The sequence below is a fragment of the Amia ocellicauda genome, chromosome 9 (assembly GCF_036373705.1).
Source record: "Amia ocellicauda isolate fAmiCal2 chromosome 9, fAmiCal2.hap1, whole genome shotgun sequence".
NCBI lineage: Eukaryota > Metazoa > Chordata > Actinopteri > Amiiformes > Amiidae > Amia > Amia ocellicauda.
Window position 1 is genome coordinate 8,562,584 of NC_089858.1, and position 25,008 is coordinate 8,587,591.

Below are 25,008 nucleotides of genomic sequence, written 5' to 3' on the forward strand. Positions count from 1 at the left end.
TTTTCCCCAGTCAGCTCTCTCGCTCTCTCGGCTTGCTGGCTGCCAGTGAACGTATCCCTAAGTGACACGATCGCAGGACTGCGGGCCCTGCTGTGGAGAAGGTGACTACGAACCTGCCTGTGTTCGTTTCCCAGTGCTATGCCCTCGCCTTCTTGTCTTGTCAGGTAGCACTAACGTCACCTCCTTCCCGTTTCCCCAAACCAAAAATGTCAGCAGCCAGCAACACCGAAGCAGTGATAAGAATCGCTTATATTTAATCAGTACAGCACGTTCTTCTCTATATATATTTATTTATGTTAGTATGGCCAGATGGACACTGTGCCACTTGAGAGTAAAGCAGCCACCACAATATACTAGATAAATATGGCAAATACTTTTACATATTACCATATACACACACCGTCTCCATGTAAAATAGCACTCTGTTTACATAATACAGCTACCAGCATCTTTTAACTACCGAATGAAATGACACAGTGGCTGGCTCGTATGTTTACAGCTACTTACACGTAGGACACCTGAAAGACTCACATTCGCGACACTTCTGCTTAGGTTACCAAGAAGAGCATCAATGAAGAGAGAACTGCCCTTTATGTGCTTGTATGTACGAGTGACATTGAACAGAGTCAGTTATGTAAACCTAGGCCTAAAACCAGTGATTGGCACAGTGGGACGTGTGCAAATGTGGTTATGAATTTATAGTCCCCCTTTCCCGCATTGATGGCCTGCAAACAGGTAAAATCCATTATGGAATAATTTAAACAGCTGCTGACTTCATAATCATATGACTCATAAAAAGATAAAGGACAGAGAGACCCCCTCCTCCTGCCCACATTAATGTACCCTGAGCTACTTCAGTTCTGACCTGGTGGAGTGACCCAGAAGATGCATCTGGATTTCTCTGAAGTGAGTTGCTGAGAGCTTTTCCCCTTCAGTCATACCTGCCTAGGGCTCTTGATCTCACGTGAGAAACAGCCTCATTTTCCAAGAAAGATTAATCGTATTGTATGGCGGAGGCAACATGAACACTAAAATAATCCCAAAAATACTAAAATAATACATCCCATGATACAATTTGAAGGGTAATGCAGCTAGTCTGCTACCATTATAGAGTCAAAGTATCAACTGAGCCAGAGGTTTTACATAAGAAGGGATTACGAGTCAATTAAATCAAAACTTCAAACCCAACACCCAACTGGATACATTTACAAACCCTCCATTTTGATTTGCAAGCATATCTTCATTAAAGCCACTGGAAATCCAGCATTAAATATTTTGGGGGATATCCCCAGAATGATCCTTTATTAATCATTACTGATGCACTTTAGACTGTATAAGGGTACAATTCCAGAACACACTATTGGTTTTGACATCATGATGATTATGTTAATGGCATTTCAACTCAGATACGAGTATCAAAAGTTTATTTACTTTAGTAACTGTATCAAATCTGGTTTGCACTTCAGTGCTGTAAATGGGTCTTTAAAACATATGCCTAGGTAAACACACACAGACACACCACTCACTCCAGACAACCTACAGTAACTTGGTCAAGCTCCAGTTCCTGCGCTCTCTGTCTGCATTATAATAAAAGATCCCATGCTGTCTTGTCTTGCCATCCCAAGCTCAATCCTTTGATAGCCAAACAATGTCTGTTCTAGTCACTGACCCAGTTTCGAGCAGCAACAGGAACCGTACCTTATACATGCAGTTATTAGTATTATAATTTTTTATTCCAGTTTTTCTCGCTTAACACATTCCATGCTGAGAAATTTGCACGGCTCATTTAAGCTGCATTGCATAACCTAAGCTCTGAAGGGATTCATGTGATCCAGCCATTTCTCCTACAGTTTTTTTTTTAAAGGCCAGAATGCTCTGTGAGATAAACGGTGAAAGATGCTCGGCCTTATCTTCCACGGGAACAGAGCGGCAAATTATTTGTTGCGCACATCATGCCAGTTTGGACTGTGATTTGTGTCCAGAAAAAAAAAAAAGGCTGGCGTTAAATACACTATTAATATGGAATAGCTGGAGGGAAAGTGTGTACTCTTACATAGCTTCAATGGGGAATGTGCACATGATGCATAAATTGCTTAGGCTATGTCTGAATGTCATTTGAATACGGATTTTCATAGCAGGCAGCAAAAGCCTGGTGGAAAAAACTAAAACGGGACAACCATTTTAGGAATAAAAATGGGGTGTTTTCAATTTAAAAATCATATGGGTAAGATTTCCTATTTATTCATTTGACACATGCCATAAGGGAATTATGCTTTCAATGTGTTTTTATTAAGCATTACTGTAAATGTGCTATTTAACTGCAAAACAGTTCCATAACACTCTTTCAGAGACCCGCAGTGAATCGCTCTCCTGATCCCAAGCAGAATGGGGAGCGAAACAGTTCCCTTTGTCATCCACTGCAGTGATATTAGCTCTTATTGACCACAGCATTTTAAAAACATCTGTTTATTTTTTGAAAGTTCAGGATGTCCAAACCATACTTCAGTTAAGTCAGACCTTAAGAAGCAATATTGAATGACATCCATTTTTTTTTTAATGGAACAAGATAAAGCTATTGCTGGAAAAATTACTTCATAAATTCTTCTTCATTATTTTCATATTCAAACTAAATAATCCATGTAATTCAGCACAGCCTCTATATGCTGCAAACATGACTTTTCTTTTTGCTTTCCATTTTGCTTCATGCAGGATTAATGTCCCACCATCAAGACTGTAACAACAGAAATCCAGGAGAAAAACAACAAGTGAGCAAGCATGAGAGGAGATGTAGTAAGGCGCTAAATTAGATCATGCAAATATTCCCTTTAATCCCCTTAATTTATCCTCCAGCCATTAAATGCTCTATCTGCATGAATTAAGAGAGTAATCAAAGGATGAAGTAAAGGATTACAGTGTCCTAGTGCCTTGCCCTTGGATGAGTATGCTTCTAAAATAGTCTCCCTGTTAGATTATTCATTCATTATTTGAAGCATTTAGCTAAAGGTCTTCATTGCTCTGCTTTTATTAAACAAACAGTGCTTTCCAGCCAATGGTCTATCACTGGGAACACAGCTAAGAAAGGTGGAATTTCTTAGCTTACCATCTTCTCCAAAAACTCCAAAAAAATATTTCGGAGTTAGGTTAGGTTTAGTGCATTATTACTTCGTGTTTTTCAGTTAGGATTATATTTATTTTATTTTATAGTTATACTGAAAAAATATGAAGCACTTCAGTGGTAAATTTGTAGAAAAGGAAAGTCAAAGTTTCATATGATAGAAAAACAAGGAACATTCTGCTTAGAAATTAGTCAATCATATCTTCTTTAAATAATTCTGCTGGAAAAGCCTGAATAAACCACACACTTCAACAAATAAACCCCTGGGTGTGAGCACTGAAGACCTGCACAAGGTTTCTGCAGATGGCCCGCTTATGAGAGTGAATCTGAGTAGGGCTTTACCTGCTTTCGACCCTGATGGGACTCTTCAGGAATGGCTGCGTGCCACATGTCCCACTGGGCACCCTGTGTAACACAGACGCTGTCGGTGCCAGCACGGGCAGGCCTCCTTGCTCAGGTTAACCTCTGTTCAGCAGGGAACTAGGTTTGTGTGAAAACCTTGGGTTTATGCACTTCCCCAGCTGCTAAGATTAAAATGGATGCAAAGGACTCTGCAGTCTGCAGCAATGCAGGTAGACTAAACACAGTAGACACTACACTGCACACTGGTCACAAACAAACATGCTATTCAATGGAGCCATTGCTGCATCGCAACAGGTGACAACTGATCCTGTGCATCTCCTTAGATACACGTCCTTTTACCATGCAGGTATTTCTCCTCTAGTGCCCTAATTCAGAGTTAACAGAGATCATTAAAACCAACAACAAAAACAAATCAAACAGACAATACACCTCCATTCAAGCTCAATCAAGAAATGACTAATAACACCCTGGTTCGTAACTAAATCTCTAGAGCCCTTTGAAAGTGCTAGGTAATTTTCTATATGAATGGACACAGTCATGCTCCTTACATTTGTGGTCTTTTGGCACTCAGACAGAGGACTAAAACAAGACAAAAGATAGTTGCTAGCACCGTAGAATATCACCACATATGGAACATACATCCTTAATTTCATAAGTCACCGTCTTACAACCAAAACAAGAACCATTTGCCAATCGACTTATTTCAAACCATTTGGCAGTTACATTATTTTCATGCCAATGATATTTGAGAAAAACGCAAGACTGCACTGCATCCTGATCTTCAGCTCTCATTGTTCGACAGTGATTTCCGCCATGAGAAGATCATGTGAAAGACTCACATTCCTCGGTGTAAAACACAATTGAGTGACTAGGGCTATGAAACCACCCTGAAAAAACACAAAGATACGGCAACAAATGCCTGAGCAAAATGATTCAGCACATGTTTTCTAATTAAACTGTCCCACGTTCAACAAAATTATACTCAAGTTGATAGGGTGTGATTTTCCGATTTCCATGATTCCCATGGAAAATTATATTTGAGCATGAGCGTAGTTTCAGAAGGAGGACTCTCTCCTTCACGTATGCCATGTAAATGAAGGGCTTATGAAAAACCAATCTAATTTTAAATCAGCAGGAGTATTCAACTAAAGAACCTCAGAAACTTGAATTGCATTTAGAGGTAGAAATTACACTGTTACCATTTGTACCTTTTAAGTCACTCAAACACATGAATATTAAAATTGTCAACTTTGGGTTGTTTTGGCATCTTAACTAAACAGTAACGGGAGTGCCAGGTAGAGCACAAATAAACAAGTTATCTCACTGAACTTGCTCTCTGTGTTTGTTTGTGGGCTTCAGTGATCAGACAGGTTTGTCTCCTCGCCAGCTGAAATAGAACCAGCTCCAAAAATAGATAGGCCAACTTTTCCAAGTTTTAAAAATACAGCAGACACACAAACTTGCAACCTTCTACCAAACTCCCTCACAAATAATGTTCATCTCAGTGTTTCCACAAAATGTGCTATTAGGGACACAATTAAACAAATAATGAATTAAATATGCATGTTTTGGAAGAATATAATGCAGTATGTGAATTCAAGCATAAAAGAAAAAAACACCCCAAAAAACTGCCAATGCATTAAATCAAACCACTCAGTCGACAAAATACACACGCAACAACTGAAATGTTCACAAACAGAGGAGGGGGGGAAAACGGAAAACTAGGTCAAGTCACATGATCGAGCAAGACTGCAGGCGGGATTAATTTTTTACAGCATGCTGTCATTTACAAAACAAATATTGAGTTATTTTTTTCTGGGGACAGGGTCCAGTGCAGACTTTCAGCTGGTGCTGCAGGTAGACTCGGTTTTTTAAATAGTTTATAAGGGTGGGCTGAAGTGTCTGGGTTGTTGCCAGGGAGACATAAGTTCCTTCCAGTTCATTCACAGAGGAGGGACACGGGAAGGACAGGGGATATAAAATAATCAAGTTGATGGGTGAGGGAACGAAGTAAACAAACAAATTCACTGGGGGAACAGTGTCTTTGGGTGGCAGGAGCAGTTTATTCTGTGATCTGATGTTTAGCGCATGTTGAAAGCCAATATTACTGCATATTTAAAACAAAGGCTAGCATTAGATTTGAATGACATTAGTGATCTATTAAAAACACCAAACAAGTAAATACACAAAATAACAAAATATCACATACACACACATTTACAGTGCATCCGGAAAGTATTCACAGCGCTTCACTTTTTCCACATTTTGTTATGTTACAGCCTTATTCCAAAATGGATTAAATTCATTATTTTCCTCAAACTTCTACAAACAATACCCCATAATGACAACGTGAAAGAAGTTTGTTTGAAATGTTTGCAAATTTATTAAAAATAAAAAACAAAAAAAGCACATGCACATAAGTATTCACAGCCTTTGCTCAATACTTTGTTGAAGCACCTTTGGCACCAATTACAGCCTCAAGTCTTTTTGAGTATGATGCTACAAGCTTGGCACACCTATTTTTGGGCAGTTTCTCTCATTCTTCTTTGCAGGACATCTCAAGCTCCATCAGGTTGGATGGGGAGCGTCGGTGCACAGTCATTTTCAGATCTCTCCAGAGATGTTCAATCAGGTTCAAGTCTGGGCTCTGGCTGGGCCACTCAAGGACATTCACAGAGTTGTCCTGTAGCCACTCCTTTGTTATCTTGGCTGTGTGCTTAGGGTCGTTGTCCTGTTGGAAGATGAACCTTCGCCCCAGTCTGAGGTCCAGAGCGCTCTGGAGCAGGTTTTCATCAAGGATGTACTCTGTACATTGCTGCATTCATCTTTCCCTCGATCCTGACTAGTCTCCCAGCTCCTGCCACTGAAAAACATCCACACAGCATGATGTTGCCACCACCATGCTTCACTGTAGGGATGGTATTGGCCAGGTGATAAACGGTGCCTGGTTTCCTCCAGATATGACGCTTGCCATTCAGGCCAAAGATTTCAATCTTTGTTTCTCATGGTCTGAGAGTCCTTCAGGTAAACTCCAGGCGGGGCTGTCATGTGCCTTTTACTGACGAGTGGCTTCCGTCTGGCCACTCTACCATACAGGCCTGATTGGTGGAGTGCTGCAGAGATGGTTTTTCTTCTGGAAGGTTCTCCTCTCTCCACAGAGACACACTGGAGCTCTGTCAGAGTGACCATCGGGTTCTTGCTCACCTCCCTGACTATGGCTCTTCTCCCCCGATCGCTCAGTTTGGCCAGGCGGCCAGCTCTAGGAAGAGTCCTGGTGGTTCCAAACTTCTTCCATTTATGGATGATGGAGGTCACTGTGCTCATTGGGACCTTAAATGTTTCTGTACCCTTCCCCAGATCTGTGTCTCGATACAATCCTGTCTCGGAGGTCTACAGACAATTCCTTGGACTTCATGGCTTGGTTTGTGCTCTGAGATGCACTGTTAACTGTGGGACCTTATATAGACAGGTGTGTGCCTTTCCAAATCATGTCCAAACTGAATTTACCACAGGTGGACTCCAATCAAGTTGTAGAAACATCTCAAGGATGATCAGTGGAAACAGGATGCACCTGAGCTCATTTTGAGTGTCATGGCAAAGGCTGTGAATACTTGTGTACATGTGCTTTTTTTGTTTTTTATTTTTAATACATTTGCAAAGATTTCAAACAAACTTCTTTCACGTTGTCATTATGGGGTATTGTTGTTAGAATTTTGAGGAAAATAATTAATTTAATCCAATTTGGAATAAGGCTGTAATGTGGAAAAAGTGAAGCGCTGTGAATACTTTCTGGATGCACTGTACATACACTGTAGGTTTTTAATGTATTTTTAAAATTTTCTAATCAAATTTCCACTAAATACAAATGCAAACCACAAAAGGATAATCCACTGATGTAGCCTTCATTTTACCTTTGATTATTATTATTTTTAAAGATGAAAATGCTGCTAATTTTTACATGTATGAATTAGTGCATGGTGATAAGTGGAATGAAATGGATACGTAAAGCCAAATTTAACATTTAAAAGCACAGCAAACTTTACTTTATTTTATTCCAGAAGTAGGCCATCAGACCGGCAAAGTTTGCTATACACAATAAAGTAAATTAAAAATAAAAAGGAAAAGGCATGAAGGAACCAATTTGTCAGGTGTGCACAGCCAATCCACTCGCATCGTTCTGAGAAACAGTTAGACATTGCCCCAGGGCTGACTGAGTAATGTCAAGGGTTGATCCTTGATCTTCAAAATTGCCTCCTATTCTGCTGTACCGCTCAATTTTTCATGTTCATCTGTTCAGGAACAGGGAGGGCAGTGAGGTGTAAAATCACAGCAATATAAAATCACAGCAAAGGAGAGTGGCTTTGTGGATGAACGCAGGTGAGTTTTATGATGAAATGAGAGACGGGATTGAAGTGGAAAGCGGAAAGACAGAAAAAAGCAGCACAGCCAAACTCTGTCAGCAGCAGACTGAGCGAAACACAGGATCACTATGAACGGCAACTCCTGCCAGAAATCCAGCTCTTCTAGAATATTCCACAAATAAAAATTCCCTCTCCCTCAGTGACCAGAAAAACCTAAATGAAAACCACATTAAAAGAGTTTGCATTTGTCCACATATATTCAAATATCCATTTTCAAACACTGAGTACTGTACATAGTCTAAGTTATATATTCTTTAAGTTATTTATACCACCGAGCTACATACCAGTGGCTAACCTGGAACAAAAACTGAAACATAAAACTTCCACAGAACTTAATAAGAACACTGGTATATGCAATTGTTCAGTCCCATGGTTTTATCCTAAGTAAGTCTAAGGATAAACAGTGGAAGTATGTGTTTGGGGTAGAAGAACTGATATTTTGTATACAAATATATCATATTAAATTGAATATGTTTTTCAGATTAAGTTTATTAGGTCGACTTTTACTCAGGTTTTTTACCCAATTTGTTTTGGCTATGGAATTCTTTCAAATATGTGTAGGTTTTCTTCCAAAGAAAATGCAGATTATGAAGCAAAGTAATTTTAAATAAATACTATTACAAGTCCAAAAAGAACAAATGTGTATGTATGCAATTACACGAGAAGGAGACCACATTAACCGTAAACTGAAAAGAAATCATAGTAGAAGATTGAAATGACTGAGACTTCCTCTCCAAGAAGATAAACAAAAGATTCTCTAGAAAATAATTCAGCATGATCTTTATTGTGCAATACTGAAACACATTACTTAAGTCATTTGGTTGCAACAGTTTTTGAATTAGTAGTCCAAATACTTTTGTCTGTTTTTGGATTGCTATTTAATAACAATGCACATCTTCTACTACACCTAAATGCTATATTGGGGAAAAAATATATATATTCCAAAGTAATGTTAGGAAATGTTTCTAAATAACAATCAAATGCTATAAAATACTACATTCAAATACAGAAATTGCCATTTGCACCAGGAGGCAGGTCAATGTTTTGATGTATTCCAACCCTAAGTTAGTAGAGTTTTAAAAAGTGGTCATAAAAAAGTGTTGACTTTGATGCTAAAATAAATAGTGCACATTACCATTCAAGTGGTTTAAAAACTGGAGGATTGAATCCAGTCCTTAATGTTTACTTAATGCAGACTGACATCTTGTAAAAAAATGGCAGACGTTGCAGTGAAAATCAAAAAGTCATTTCATTCAATTGCCCAACCAACCAGAAGCCATAGTCCCGTGGTAATTTAGTCATCAGCGATCTGAAACCACAAAAACTTGTTCTGCAGAAAGCTTATGCCAATGTTTTTTAACTAGGCAGTTTAAAACATATTAGCATGAAAATGCTTAGAGGAAGGAGCGGCGCATTTGGGACAGTCATTTCCGTGGTCGTCTTTTTTTTTTCTGACTCAAGTTTCAGCTTGAAAAGACGTGGGTAAGCAAATCTGAATTTCACAAAAAGCCATATCGAGAGACTCATGTTAAGTAAATGTCAGTCAAGCAGTTGTTGACTGTATGTGTTGACTGAATGTGTAATGAGTTGCCTTCTAGATAAACACATTAGATAAGATGACATGGGACTCTGATTGGGATCAAAACACTTTTTCCCTTTGGGGTGAAAAGACAAAATGTCATTGCCTGACCTGCATGACGTTAGCACTCAGAGAATTGTGTCCTTTTGTAAAAGTGAACTATTAATCATCTATTATGAGCTGTTAGGAAAATTGCTGTTGATTATAAAAATTATAAGTTTTGAACTATATATATATATATACACTCACCTAAAGGATTATTAGGAACACCTGTTCAATTTCTCATTAATGCAATTATCTAACCAACCAATCACATGGCAGTTGCTTCAATGCATTTAGGGGTGTGGTCCTGGTCAAGACAATCTCCTGAACTCCAAACTGAATGTCTGAATGGGAAAGAAAGGTGATTTAAGCAATTTTGAGCATGGCATGGTTGTTGGTGCCAGACGGGCCGGTCTGAGTATTTCACAATCTGCTAAGTTACTGGGATTTTCACGCACAACCATTTCTAGGGTTTACAAAGAATGGTGTGAAAAGGGAAAAACATCCAGTATGCAGCAGTCCTGTGGGCGAAAATGCCTTGTTGATGCTAGAGGTCAGAGGAGAATGGGCCGACTGATTCAAGCAGATAGAAGAGCAACTTTGACTGAAATAACCACTCGTTACAACCGAGGTATGCAGCAAAGCATTTGTGAAGCCACAACACGTACAACCTTGAGGCGGATGGGCTACAACAGCAGAAGACCCCACCGGGTACCACTCATCTCCACTACAAATAGGAAAAAGAGGCTACAATTTGCACAAGCTCACCAAAATTGGACAGTTGAAGACTGGAAAAATGTTGCCTGGTCTGATGAGTCTCGATTTCTGTTGAGACATTCAGATGGTAGAGTCAGAATTTGGCGTAAACAGAATGAGAACATGGATCCATCATGCCTTGTTACCACTGTGCAGGCTGGTGGTGGTGGTGTAATGGTGTGGGGGATGTTTTCTTGGCATACTTTAGGCCCCTTAGTGCCAATTGGGCATCGTTTAAATGCCACGGCCTACCTGAGCATTGTTTCTGACCATGTCCATCCCTTTATGACCACCATGTACCTATCCTCTGATGGCTACTTCCAGCAGGATAATGCACCATGTCACAAAGGTCGAATCATTTCAAATTGGTTTCTTGAACATAACAATGAGTTCACTGTACTAAACTGGCCCCCACAGTCACCAGATCTCAACCCAATAGAGCATCTTTGGGATGTGGTGGAACGGGAGCTTCGTGCCCTGGATGTGCATCCCACAAATCTCCATCAACTGCAAGATGCTATCCTATCAATATGGGCCAACATTTCTAAAGAATGCTTTCAGCACCTTGTTGAATCAATGCCACGTAGAATTAAGGCAGTTCTGAAGGCGAAAGGGGGTCAAACACAGTATTAGTATGGTGTTCCTAATAATCCTTTAGGTGAGTGTATATATATATATATATATATATATATATATATATATATACATACATACACACATGTATACACACACACACATTTAGACATGAAAGACACACAATTCAGTGGCTTGTTGCTTAGCCAGATGGATCCATTTTCATTATTTTGTTCATTATTGCTTTCTCTTTCTTTCATTCCTTAACTTGGGGAGTACCAAAGCAACAATTTCCCAGTTTGTAGGCTTGCAAAGAAAAAAACATACCAATTGCAACAGATGCCCAACCACACCATAGAACAGGCTACCTCCTGATCAAATAACTTGCTTTGCATATTCAGATATGTGAATTGTACGCAGGTGGGTTGCCAGGAGGCTCAGACACTCTGGCTGTCAAGGTGGGGTGCCAGCCTGTTGCCATGACTTACAGTCCTTTTGATTCACTACTAGTACTGCAATTGAAAATAGAGATTTTAAAATGAATGGCAAGACACTCTCTTTGTGTTAGGACTGTGACAGAGAGCTGCTGTTCTAGCCAAGGTTTCTGCTATTAACCAGCATTTTGGAGATGTTTGTAACAAAGCTGGTGAAGGTAATTAAGTCATTTCTGCACATGTAAATCAGAAGGCAGGCAGATGGAGGTACCACAGCAAATAAATAATGCAGCAGCTGAAAATGATGATGTGCTCACTACACAGCACTAATGCACAGATGCAAAAAAAAAAAAAACTTTCCGACACTATACTGAGCATCCAGGCAGAATCGTGTTGGACATATGCAGAGAAAGAATTATAATATAGCATCTCCGTGAAGATTAAAACATTAGCTGACTGGTTGCCTGTAAAAGATTGTTTTGACAATGTATAAAGTGAATACTGGGGAAGGTTTTGTTTCCCTTGAAAGAAAAGTAGATCTTATGAACATTATAAAACAGCTTTTTTGTTTTGCTTTTTTTTTTTAAAGCTATCCAGAAGAAACGGTAGTCAGTATCAAGTTAAATACAATTTAATGAATTTTTTATGCAAACGTAAACTGCAGGAAAAAGCATGAAGATCTACCCACAAAATTAGATAGAATAAAGGCACTGACAATATGAGCCTCCTCGATTTAAAGACAGTACTTCTTGACCACTGATTTTTGGCCTCTGGTTTTATGACCGCCCACACAGGTAACTAAATGCTGAATTACGCAGTGGGCATGTGATGCTGACCTATACTTTAATTTCATCAATTGGATACGACGCATTTCTACACAGGGTGATGGTCTTTAATAACTCTTGGTTTCCCTATTCTCAACACACATGCTCCACGCAGTGTTAATAAACAAGCGATCCTGGATGTTACTGAAAGAGAGAGAGGCTTTTGAAGACAGCGGTTGACTGAATTTCAACTTATTTAAGTCCTGCATGAGATACATTTGTCTGCTTCTCCGGCTGCAATCATGAATGAAGTATTACATTGCGTTCAGTTCGGCTATCGCTTCATGCGTTCCTCTCCATTCGCTCCAAGAGAACCAATTATTTTAACAAGATCATAGGAGTCAGAGATCCCCCGTGTGTTCACTGCTTTATTTTGACAACAACAATAAACAGGGTTTTCTTTCTGAAGCTCTGTATCCAGCATTCATAATTACACATGCAGCACACTGTTAATGATCACAGAGCAAATTCACAGATCTGTCTGACATATGTAAATACAGATATGAGGATTTCCACAGCATCCCCCCTTCTCTGCCAGTGTTGGCGTTATGCCGAGATGAAGCGCTGTACCAATTCTCTCAATGTCATCATTGCCACAGTGTGGGAATGTATTAAGAAATCAGAGAGAAGAAAAGAGCAGTAAGAGACGATGCAGAGCAGAAGTGAGGAGCTTATTGCTGTCAGATGAGAACAAAGACTCCCTCTAATGCCCAACCCAGTGCCCAAATGCAAACGCTCAGTGTTCCCCAACATCTTCAAGTCCCAGTCCCATTGATTCATCACAAAATGTCATATTATTTTGTGCTGCCTACCAACCCCTTCCACCTGCCCATCCCATTACACACTTTTACACAAACCTTCCTGTCGCTGAGAGACCTGACCTTGTTCTGATTTATAAAGTTGAGTAATTCTTAAAACAAGGCACCAGTAAATGTAGCATTTGACCATGGTCAGGGTTGGTATTCTGCTGACTGAACTCAACTGGGTGCAGATCTGTATTGGCTTCGCTTGACATTTTGGTGTTGGGCAGGGCTAGGATTCAGGCTGTACCGCAGGAAGTCACAGTTCAGAATAAAGGATCTGCATATTATTTAGGTGTCAGACTAATTAACTGCCACTGAAAATGACAGCTGTCCTCAGACACAGGCTGCTTTATAGGAATACAGATACGGATTTTTTTTAAATGAGAATCAGTATCAGCGAGAGGGTTTTACTCCGAGCAATTGAATAGACCGGTCCTGTGTGTTTGTTTTGAAGCCATGTACCGAATGAGGGCTCAGTCAGCCACCTTACATTAATCATTGAATGTATTCCGAAAGTGAAATGCATGCTTGTAAGCATGACTCTCATTTCACTGTGAACATTAACCAACTTCTAATCCAACATTTAAAATGTGCTTCAACCAGCAAACTACAGCAAATAGCTTGATACTACAGCAAAATCTGGATTAAAAAAAAAAAAAAAAATTCACCGAACATTACAACCACATAAACAGTTGAGATGAGCAAATTATACAGTCCCTCCTAGCATAACCGTTGCAGTTTCTCAATATATATTGAAACTCTTATCAGTATCACTTCACACTTGCAAGATTTAGGCTCAGTTTATTATGTTTTTAATCAGTTGATTTTCAGTTAGGTTTCTCTTCACATTTGCTCTTCTTTGCCATTGAACTTCAGATCAATAATGTCTTTCTTTGGTTAGTCTAATATGTCAATAATTGATGACAACTATTATTTAATTTAACTAATTTAAGTTTTCTTATGGCTTTAATAGAATTTTTATTAGGAGTTTTATATTTCAGTTGGAAACAAATTCCTAAGTATAAGTGCACTCCATTGCTGACTGGTCTTACTTATCTTGAACTTAATTAGCCAAACCTTTCTGGAAAGCATCTCATGTGGCTCTAATTTGGCTGATCATAAAGCCTGGAATGACTCAACCTGTAATGCAAGGCAATGAGAGTCTCTAATGTTTGAACACCATTGAGAACTTTGAAGATGCTGGAACTCAACCATAGGAGAAGAAAAAAAAAATATCAAAGCGAGACCCTTAAATTCCAGTATGTTTCTCCAGATGTTCCTAAAATATTCCCTGAAGTCCTCCAGATGTGTGATCTCTCCCACACCCCGATTCTGAAAGCAGCCAATAAAGTGCGTGTGCTCTGTCTAATGGTATGTGGATTTCTCAACCTCTTTCAGGAGCGTGCCATTAACACCTCAGGGTTTCGTTGGGATAGGGAGAGGAAGAGAAGGAAAATAAAAGAAGGAAAAAATAAGTTGTTAATATGAAAGAGAAATGTGGTGCTGAATTGCTTGCACCCGCTTCCTGATTCTGCATCCCCCAGGCGAACAACACATCGCTAAACAGTTTTGAGACACCGAACTGCTGGACGGAAGTACAACTCGTCACCCCGACTTTCTGTCTACCCGAGGCAAAACCACTAGCCATCAGCAGTGCGAAACTGAGGTTCTCTGGCCTCTGTTCGGCCACAAACTGATTTGTTTACCAGACCCTCCTTTTTAATATAAGAAAACAAGCTCCTAAGATTTATATCCCCAAAACCCCACGACAACAGAACGGTCAATGACCAATGAATTCCCACCTATCCGCTTCACATAGAAAGAAAAACACCTGACTTCTCACAGCTGATTAAGATGTCCTCTATGACAAATATAACAATTATTTGAATTAATTTATACCGGTTACAATTTTAACATTTTACATACCTTTATCCTGTGTTACAGCTCATTACTTTTTCAATTTGTAAGTACACAGTACAGTTCTGAATTCAAGAGATACTAGACCTGGGCAGACTCCTACCTCACTCTACTACAACAGCATCTGCAATGGTATAGTGGACACTGCAATCTTTAGCTGTACAGATACACTTAATACTTATTACAGCTTAAGCACCCATTAAAAAGAAAACTGTCGGTCAGTAAAGCTGTAACAACATCAAGACCACAGCTGTATAACCCTGTACTATTTAAAATTAAATAAGCGCTCAGGGCAAAAAACATCATTCTCTTTGCAATAAAAAATCTCAAATTGTTCAGTAATCTTGCCTCAATAAGGGAGCCAAACTGAAAAAGTGTGAAATGCCAAAAACATTCAGAATCTAAATTTAGCAAGGGAAGAGTACAGAACACAATTACAAACTTGAGGCCACTCAACCCTGTTTCTTGTTTTTCTTCCATTTGCAGCTGTGAAAATGATAGTCCCTTTCATACTGAGTGGATAGTAAGAAAATACACCATTCACATAATGATTTTCCTCAACATGGCTACCTAGAAAACATGGCCTGAAGGAGATGCTTGTAAGACTGGCTGCTTAGTGTGACTCCCAGCCAGCCAGTTACCTGTCTTGCTCTGGAAGGCCAGCGGGCTCCTCGTTCACGGCACGCAGTTAATTATCTGCGGGATTGACCCTTCCCTTGTAGAACACAGGCTGCATTGAGGGGAAGCCAATAGATCAGAAATGGGCTCAAGAGAGGCTAGGGGGGTGACAGTCAATAGCACTTAGGTTTCAGAATGATCAAAACATCTTCAGTCAAGGCTCTGATCTCGAAAGCCATTTAATGATTTGTTTTCTCTGCCGATTATTTACAAGCACACAGCGACAGGAAAGAGCAGAGCAGCCCTAGCAGACGGCTTCTCTTCCTCTGTGGTGTGGCTCGCTGCTGTTCTTCGCTGAGAAGGCACCGTTCAGTGATCGAGCACTACTGCGGGCCAACGATCTGTGTGTCAGGAGGAACTGAGGACCACCCAGTCATTAATGTGTTCCAGGGACACTTTTCTCTGCTATCCTCCACCATCATAACATAGACATTACACAGAATTAAGTCATTTATCTATCTACTCTATAAACTGTGGTTTCATATTTTCTGTATTCTTTATACACTATATAGTAATGTATAAGAGTATACATGACAAAGTAATACATATAGTAATATTTCCCCCTTTATAGGTCTTATATTTTTTATGTGAATGCCGAATACTTTTGATACATTTATATCTATAGACAGCAAGAACAGGATTAGTGTTGTCAATGTTCATTTGGGTAACATACTAACAGCTGCTTTTCTCACTGTCATAGCATTAAAACACCTGCACAGACATCCCTGCGGTTGAAACGTACACACAGTAATTCAGACACCCCAACAGATGGCTATTGTTTGCTGCTCGGGGAGTATTAAGCACCGATATTAATATAAGATGGATTGCATGAAAGACACGGGGTGTGAACAGATAAATGACAGTATAATTAGCAAAGATGCATATAGAAGCTGCAGTAATGAACACACATACCACCTGCAGCTTTACCCCTACAAGGACAGCTAAAGTAAGAGCTATTTGAAGGGACCACCAGAGGAAAAGACAGTACCTTTCCGAATGCACCTGGGACTGCAGCCGCTCCACAAACACACTCTCTCGAAATGGGAATTCTAGACTATTGACGTGACATTAGTGTGACTTGCGACTACAGCATTTGGTCATTACAACCCGCCTGGAAATCCTAATGAAGGTGAAGAGTATTACTATAATCTCCACATGAATTAAACTTGCTTCAATAAGTTGTATGAGCAGCAGCAGGCGGATGAGAGGAACAGTACAGGCCAGTTATTATACTGCAGTGTTACTGGAACATAGCGCCCCCTATAAGTCACAGGGGCAGCTGGCACCACCAGGGGAAAATCAATAACATTTCCACTGTACACCTTAGAGGTCTAATTTAAAACCTAATGTCTTCCTGACTGAATGGAAGGACAGAGTGAGACATCAGTGAGGTCTGCACTGGCTGGAAGGTGTGTGCAAGTAGGCATCAGTCTGTAAAAGTACACCGATGTTAACTCTTTTGGTAACACCCTATTGAGTTGATTGCGACAGTGCTTATATACAATGCACCTCAGCCCTCTTTCTTTGAAGAATAACCGGGTTGCTTCTTGGAAGTTGTTTCACAGCGCAGCACTCTGACTCACAGGCTTAAACCTACCGAGGTGACAGACATAGTAACACCATCAGGCAGAATTTCCGCACATCGCATCTCAAATGAATGGCACTGTGAAGAACCCTCTGGAGTGAAAGGGTGCTATGTTTTATCTACACATGGTACAGTAGTGCCCTGCAATCTCCAAGTCTATGCGAGTGTGTGGCATGGTTGCACATCATTCACAAACTGTTACAGAACATTACAAAAAAAAAAAAAAAACGGGACTTTGAGATACAGGTACTGAATCTGGCATGAAAAGCTGTGGAGATAAAATTGTGCAAACTTCTCATGGGCATAGCCAAGCTGTTTTTAAAACCTAACCTAAAAAAAAAAAAAGGCTAGAATATTTCTGGCCTTATACGGTGTATGAAACATGAAAGCTGAGTCAGTTTACCCTAAGAACCATCTTAAAAACATGAAATGTATTTATAAAAATCAAATTGATTTTCGAGTTAAAATAGGAGCAGTTTCAGATCTCCGGACTGCTGTATTTATAATTGCGTCCGCTTCTAACGGGGTTTCAGTGTAAATAAGATGTATACTCAGAGAGTTTATAATATAGGTTTTATGAGGAAATACAATGTTTTTTTATTATTATTATTATTAAGAAAGAGCCAACAACAGAAGTATAGAATTGGTCACTTCTTTCGAAAAGATAAAAGATTGATGAATATGCAGTATTATTCGCATTTTATCATTTATGACCTTCGCTTTAAAGTTACAGCAGCAAACGACCTTCACATCTGATAGAGAATTGCTTTAAAGCTGAAGTATTCAATGGGCAAAGGTTAAAGTGCAGGGTACAATGTGTAGTGCTGCCCGCTATATAAATAAATCTGTACTTTCATGTTTAACATTAATCTGCAAATCATTAACATGTTTTAATAAATGGCTAAAATATATAAGTAATCGGTCATCCAAATGAATGTTATAAAAACTGAGTCATTCACAATGCATTTTGCTTTTATTTTAAACAGCAGCAAAGAGGGTCCTTGAATTATTTCACTCAAATTTGAGATAAAACGAAAATATTTAGCTTTTTTTGTGTGCTGATTTTAATGACCAAATTCCTTAAGTGAGAAAGTGCTTAGTTTCAAACCACCCTTAGATCAGCTTAGAGTACACAGTTACATTTTTTTAAAAGGTGGTATACATATGTTGACTACAGTAATTCACTATTTATTTTTCTTACCATGTCTTTATCCTGCCATGTATTTTAACAATAAGTGTTACATTTATATTATCCAAAAACCCTGAAACTGAGCTTACAGCTTCGGCTAAACGACATGTACATCCACAGAAGAAGGCAGCAGTCCTATCACTTTAAGCCATTAACCATCTCTATAAACCCTTGCCAATAAAAATGACAGCTGCAGTCTTTCACAAGGGGGGCTCACCATCACTTCAGAAACACAGAACAACAGCGCTGTAAACCAAACTTGTTCACTTTTAACGACACGCCACAGAAAAACAAAAAAAGGTCTCACAATGCAAGTCTCCTTTTCTCAGAGTCATTAAACCTCCATGAACTTTAAGGGGTGACCTCCAACTGGCACCCACATTCACAAATGGGGTGATCAGCAATAAAGCAACCTTGAGAAAATTCCAGAAGTGATCAGAAAAACAAGAAGGGTTTTTTCAGGAGTATTTCCAGGTAGCAGAAACTTGAGAAAGTAACTGCAAACACACGAAGGAGTGATTTCATGAATGGCCAATCCTAATGCCCATTATGGCTTTTTATTGTCAACAACCAAGTTAAATGAACACCAACATCATATCATATCACAGTATAATGAACGCAATTAGTTTGTCCATGACTTGTGAAGCATTCAAATAATGCACACATTACTGTTCTTCTAGCAATGCCCACTCCACAGGAATCATGTAAGCATGTTTAACAAAGCACAGTCTTTTGTGCCATCACATTCCAGACAGCACTGTCGTGTTATGGGAGATAAATCATTACTATAGTGGACGGGTAACTGCTATATTAATTACCATGAGGAAAAGTTTTTTTCTACCGAGTTAAACACTCAGCAGTACAGGCTGTAAGTAGAAATTAGAAAAAACTTACAGCCACTCCTTTTTTCAAAAAGTATGCTGCTTTCCTACTTCAAGGGAGTCTGTGTGGGCTGAAAGAGAAGCTAGCTGGGGTTGTTGTTGTTATTGTTGCCGTTTGTTTTTTCTAATACACTTATCTTTTCATGTTTAGAGCTATCGTTTGTTTCTAGTAAAGCCTGACAGGAAGACCTTTTGTAGTGAATTAAAAGTTCCTTATTGCAACTTTCTCCATTTCTCTGGATTTCTGTAGGAAGTGCTGGCAGAGGCAGACAGTGAACAGCAAACTTTGAGTACATCTCCGGCCCTACAGAGCCAGTGTAATACACAGACAGACAGCTATGAACTCTTGAACACGTAGTCAGTTTTACTCAGCACTGCTTATTCCTCAAGGGAAATGCGTTTTAAGTCAAGTATATATAGTTGCATTAAGCTGCTGGCCCGCCTCTTGTGTAGACACCTACAGGCACACTAAGCCTTCTGGGTTCCAAGGCAATTAAATTAATTAAATATAGTTTAAACCAATGGTTTGCCCTTACATATTATTTTTCAGAAAAAAAAGAAAAAAAGAAGAAGAGGTTGTGTTTTATTTACCTATGTACCTCTGAATGGTTTCACAGTGATGACATATTGACATCACAGGTTTGAAACCCCAAAAAAGTAACAAACACAAATCCTGCTCACATCACATTTAATTTATTAACTAAAGCAAGTATCAATCACAGCCCACTTCTTAATTAATCTGTCTTGGATGATGGTGTATTTTTTAAATGTACTGTAATACCCACTTGTCGGGAGTACCGAAGTGCACAGCGAAGAGCCAAAACAGGAAGAAACCTGTGAGTTATTAAATTACATTGCTGGTAAATAAAATTATGCAATCCATTTGTTTAAAATAGTATTGTTTACTGATTGTTTAATCTATATTTAATGTTTATATTTCCATAAACTAACAAATGTGTGTTTATAAGTAATATTGAGATATGAAAAAGAAGAGTCTGAAATAAGTATAACCACTGGATGCAAAAACGAATTGCAAAAATTCTAATTGCAGCATAATTCTGTGTTGGCAACTAGTGCTTTGTCATTGTACCTTAGTAAGTTAAAACTGGTCTTAAATGTTCCTAAGAGAAGACCTGTGGTTGTTGCATAAACAGACTGCATACCAAGTTGTGAGCTGAAGAAACAGCAAAGATCCAGGAATTCCATGTGCCTCACACCTTGAGATGCTTCCCTATATATATTTGACAGGGTGTAACCTAACTCCTACACAGAAAAAGTGCAGACACAATGAGGTACCTGCCTGAAACTTCTGACTGCTTGGTTTCAGTTCAACAATCACGGTGGGCATATAGTGTGTGAATCAACTGCTCCACACACTGGTTTGTCCTGGCCAGGCCCTGGGTTGTCCCAGGCACATTCTTTGAACTTCAGCAAATCTATTCAGTTTTCAATCCCTGGAGGGGTTCCCCATTCAATATCTTTCTCTGTTGAAATTGCTAGAGAAAGGGTGTAAGCAAGGTCTTGACCATTATACGCGGTCTGGGTACAAACAACAAGCTGGTTGTAATCCAATGCACAGAACTTACAATGCATACACGAAGGGTGCTCTTTTTGTTGCTGTTGTGGTTTAAAGACATCACTAGTGCTCCAATTACTCATACATACGAGTCTGAGGAACAAACATAGCAGGCGTATCTCGAACATTACAAATGCAGCAAAACCCAGATGAAACTAAGTGATTTCAGCTTTTCTTCCATGACTGTTTTTGGTTTATAATATTGTATACTACTACTCTTTTTTTCCCTATGCAAATAGAGGTTATGGCAGTTTTCACATCCAGAAGGATATTTAAATTTGGACAAAAGTAATTTTATTTCTATTTGTAGTTTATACTTTGTTGAAAATAAAGTAAGGTACTGTGATTATGAAGTGTGGGACATGATAAAGGCATACCTAGGTTTCTCAGATGGAGAAAGCTGGGCAAGATATTACAGAAAGCCGATGTGAACAGTCACATTTAAGACACACTGAACAAAAAAATAGTACTGTAATAGAAAAAAAAAAAAAAGCTGGCTTGAATAGGATGGAAATTGCTACTGGATTATATAATATATAATGTTCTTTTAATTACAGATATATTTGGTGTTCATGTTTTGTTTGCTAAAAATACATTTAACCCCACCCATCTTTAATTTACTATTTTTGGCAAACTTGATGAAATTACAACTTTCCCTGCTACACTCATCTTAAGTTGCTGATACAGAATGCTTTGTTTAATTTCCCGGTGTCAAAAACAAAACTAAAAAAACAACCACCAACACTATCACGTTTTGTTTACACGCAAAGGTTAATTTTCGGGCATGGGATGACAACATAAAACTAAAACACAAACACAAATGTATTACGTCATACTAACTAGGCAGATCAATCACAGTTTTTAACTCATTACACCTGTGGTTGGATATTTCTGCATATTCTGCACTGCAAACAGCATGCAAAGTCCCAGAGCCTGTTACAGAAGCAGCAGCAATGTCACCATCTAAACCTAGAAAGCCACAAAGAATTCACAGCACCTTCCCTTGAGCACATTTCCACTTCTGGGTAGTTTCTTCCTGACATCATTTAATTATTTTCTCAGAAACCACAAATATTTCAGACAAATAATTCTCTCTGGCAATCACTTATAACTCAAAACCAATCACTCTGAAAGCAGAGGACAACGACTGGCTGCCTGCATTCTTATGTAATAATTGACCAGGTGTGCTTCTGAAAATGATCTCTGCTAATGTTGAAACATGTATGCATTTCATTGCGGCTTTTAGTAATCATGGGATGATACCTTTCTGATGGCCTTTAACTATAACCTCGGAAAACCTAATTAAAGGTCGCGGTAGTTCAAGGCAAGCAATTTTCAGACACATGTTAATATTACTTTGTTGGAAGCTATTAGGGATCTATTTATCTCCCCCAAAACAAAACACTACTGTTTCTGTCCAAAAGGACTGCTCCACAGATTTTCCCAAGTCGGTCAGTTTGGTTTAACCAATATTACAATAAATGGTCACAAGAGATGGCAAGGAAATTGAAGGCAGTTGTGAGCATGGGATGTTTAATTCCTACAAATTAGCTTTAAATGTCTCATCTTAGCACAATAGTTTACATGTGCTCACGTTTTCACTTGCACAAAAAAAAACCCATAATATATAGTGCGAAACGATGCGACAACAGGGAAATCCTATGGTCTATTTGTCGGCGTTATGTGGAAATGACACTTTCTAATCTGAACGCGTCCTGTCACCAACTAAGTTGCTCGTAGTACAGCTAGAAAAAATGAAAGCCCCAAATGCAAGACGATGCCTTTATCAAAGCTGTGGCCACAGAAGTTTTGCTTGCACTTCATTTGATGCGAACATGCATTTAAAAGCGCAATGTACACAGATACAAAGCACATTCAAATGATCTCTGAAAGCGTGATTATTTTTATCCACACTATTTGCAAACACCACTAAATCATTTGCGCACAACCCGAGTCGCAGAGACGTGCCCTTGCTGTCGGAAAAGCCACTGCAACCCCAACTCCAAATCATGATTATATATCAATCTGTCTATATCTCGCTCAACATTTATATATATATATATAGGTCTCTCTCTCTCTGTCTATATATATACATGCACATTTACATTAATGAACTAACTTACCCAGTGACAAGAAAGGTTTGGTTTCCATATCTGGTGGGTTAGCTCATGCCAGCTGATCCGGACGTATTTTGATGTTCAACAGCAGAAACTCAAGTGGTGTTTGTGGAGGTGAATTAGGGAGATCCAGAGAGTACAACGGATGATCTAAAAAAGCCGAGGCGGTGTTGTATGAAAAATGCACTTAAATGTAACTAAACTACTTGTGTCTGTTTCAGCTCCTCTCTCTCTCTTTACTCTGTATCTAGTGCGACTCCAACTACTGGAGCTGCACAGCGAAGGGGGCCCTCCCAGGGGGGACTCCCACCGCCACCAGCACCCCCGCAGCGACGAGAGGAGGGCTGGGGATGCGCGTTATTATTAACCTATCAAAGTCTTGGACTGCATGCATACATCTTACTCTTTACACAATGAGATATGATCAATCGACCATTTCATCAATCGAAATAAAACGCATAAGCACGTCAGTATTACGAATCAGAAATATGATCGCAGTGCCTAACGTGGCTTTACGCTTATTTACTGCAGAGAAGCAATGCCAATGTGATTATTATTATAAAGAAATATTACAGCAGTCTACTGTATTGATCAGTTTTGCCAATAGATGTAGCTCAACACCACTTCAGCAGAGTTACCAATGCGTTTTTCAATATGATGACGATTATTAATAAGGCTGCTTTTATTATTATGTATTACTAATACTATTATTATTATGTTGTTGTTATTGTTATTGATGATGACGATAATGAACTTACCGTGCTTGCTGCCGTCATTTTAAATATATGTTCTATTTTTGTTGTTGTTATATATATATATATATATATATATATATATATATATATATATATCCATTTAACAGTTTTTCTAGCCCACAAAACCTAAAGAGATGACTGAGAAAACACTTTCAGATCAGTTGGCATAGGTTTGCAAGGAAATTAGACAATGTATGAAACCTTTCCAATTACCTACCCCAAATAAGCATTTGCCAATTATGTCTCATGTAGTATATTTGTTAAGGTCATATTACAAACAAACATTTCCAACATCAATTCAACACAAAATCAAAAGTCAATTTATCTTTTTACTTCACAGTCTAATTCCCTGTTAAGGGTGTATGCAATACTATTTACTGCTTTATTATATTATTATTATTATTATTATTATTATTATTATTATTATTATTATTGGAGAGGGCTGTATGGATGGAGAGAAGCTTTTTAAGAGACTGCATCAAAATAATATAGATTTACAAATAAATTATGAACAAAACACACACATACAAGTTACAAACAGATCATAAAATATGCAGGCAGTGTAGCCTAGTGGTGAGAGCAGAAGTCCAAGGAACAGAAGAAATCACTACTTTTGTTATCAGCTTTTACATAAAACTAGACATGATATCAATCTAGTGAGACTGATAAATAATGCAACATAATATAGATGAATGGGTTAATTACTGCACCAATAAAACTTAATCACTGAACCATAATAGAAATTATAGGTTCTTGAAATCATCCTGTTGGATGCTATTCAAATGTTAATTTCACTTACAGAATGAGTAAAATAAAACTTCAAAAGCAGAGAATATAGCTTCCTTTAGTAATGTAATTATATGTAATTATGACAAGGCAATTTAAGTATTTTCAGCTGACACACTTTCTAATCAAATACTATATTAGTAATGTAATAATATTGCATGTATATAGATTTGTCAAAGGTTTGCCAAAATGTGGAATCTATATTTTCTGTGTCTGTGCCATTTGTGTCCATTTAATGGTTTATAAATATTTTACTACTCTCATTGTTAACACAATTATAATAGATACAAATATAAAGGAGCCTGCATAAAGTTTATTTTAATTATAATTGTATTGCAGTTACCTATGCAGAGTGCTGAATTTACATAACTTAAATCAAGAAGGCATGGAGAACTAGGTCATTTCAATTTTTTTTTGTCAGTCAAGGCTGTATCTATCCCAGGGAAAAAATACTTCCGTATTCCCAGAGCATCTTTAAACCGATTCTCTCAAGAGGAAAGAGCTAGAAATATGTTTGTTTTTATTTATCTTTATGTTTTTTTTAACTCCACAATGTCTCTCTCTACAGGAAATGGAATTAAAGGAAATACTACGTGTTTTCGTATGAGAGTGAA

At 38.5% G+C, this 25,008-nt stretch overlaps 1 protein-coding gene across 3 annotated transcripts in view; it reads right to left on the bottom strand.

Moving 5' to 3' along the window:
• The window catches only part of LOC136758526 (retinoic acid receptor RXR-alpha-A), a 121,711-nt gene extending 98,574 nt beyond the window's left edge, over positions 1–23,137 (bottom strand). For 2 of the 3 annotated variants that reach the window (XM_066712986.1, XM_066712984.1), the window contains exon 1: positions 22,860–23,137. In XM_066712986.1, coding sequence (XP_066569083.1) covers positions 22,860–22,887 — 28 coding nt within the window. In that variant the 5' untranslated portion in view covers positions 22,888–23,137. The remainder of the gene's footprint in view (positions 1–22,859) is intronic. The other variant, XM_066712985.1, reaches the window with a different exon arrangement.
• Positions 23,138–25,008: the final 1,871 nt, after the last annotated feature.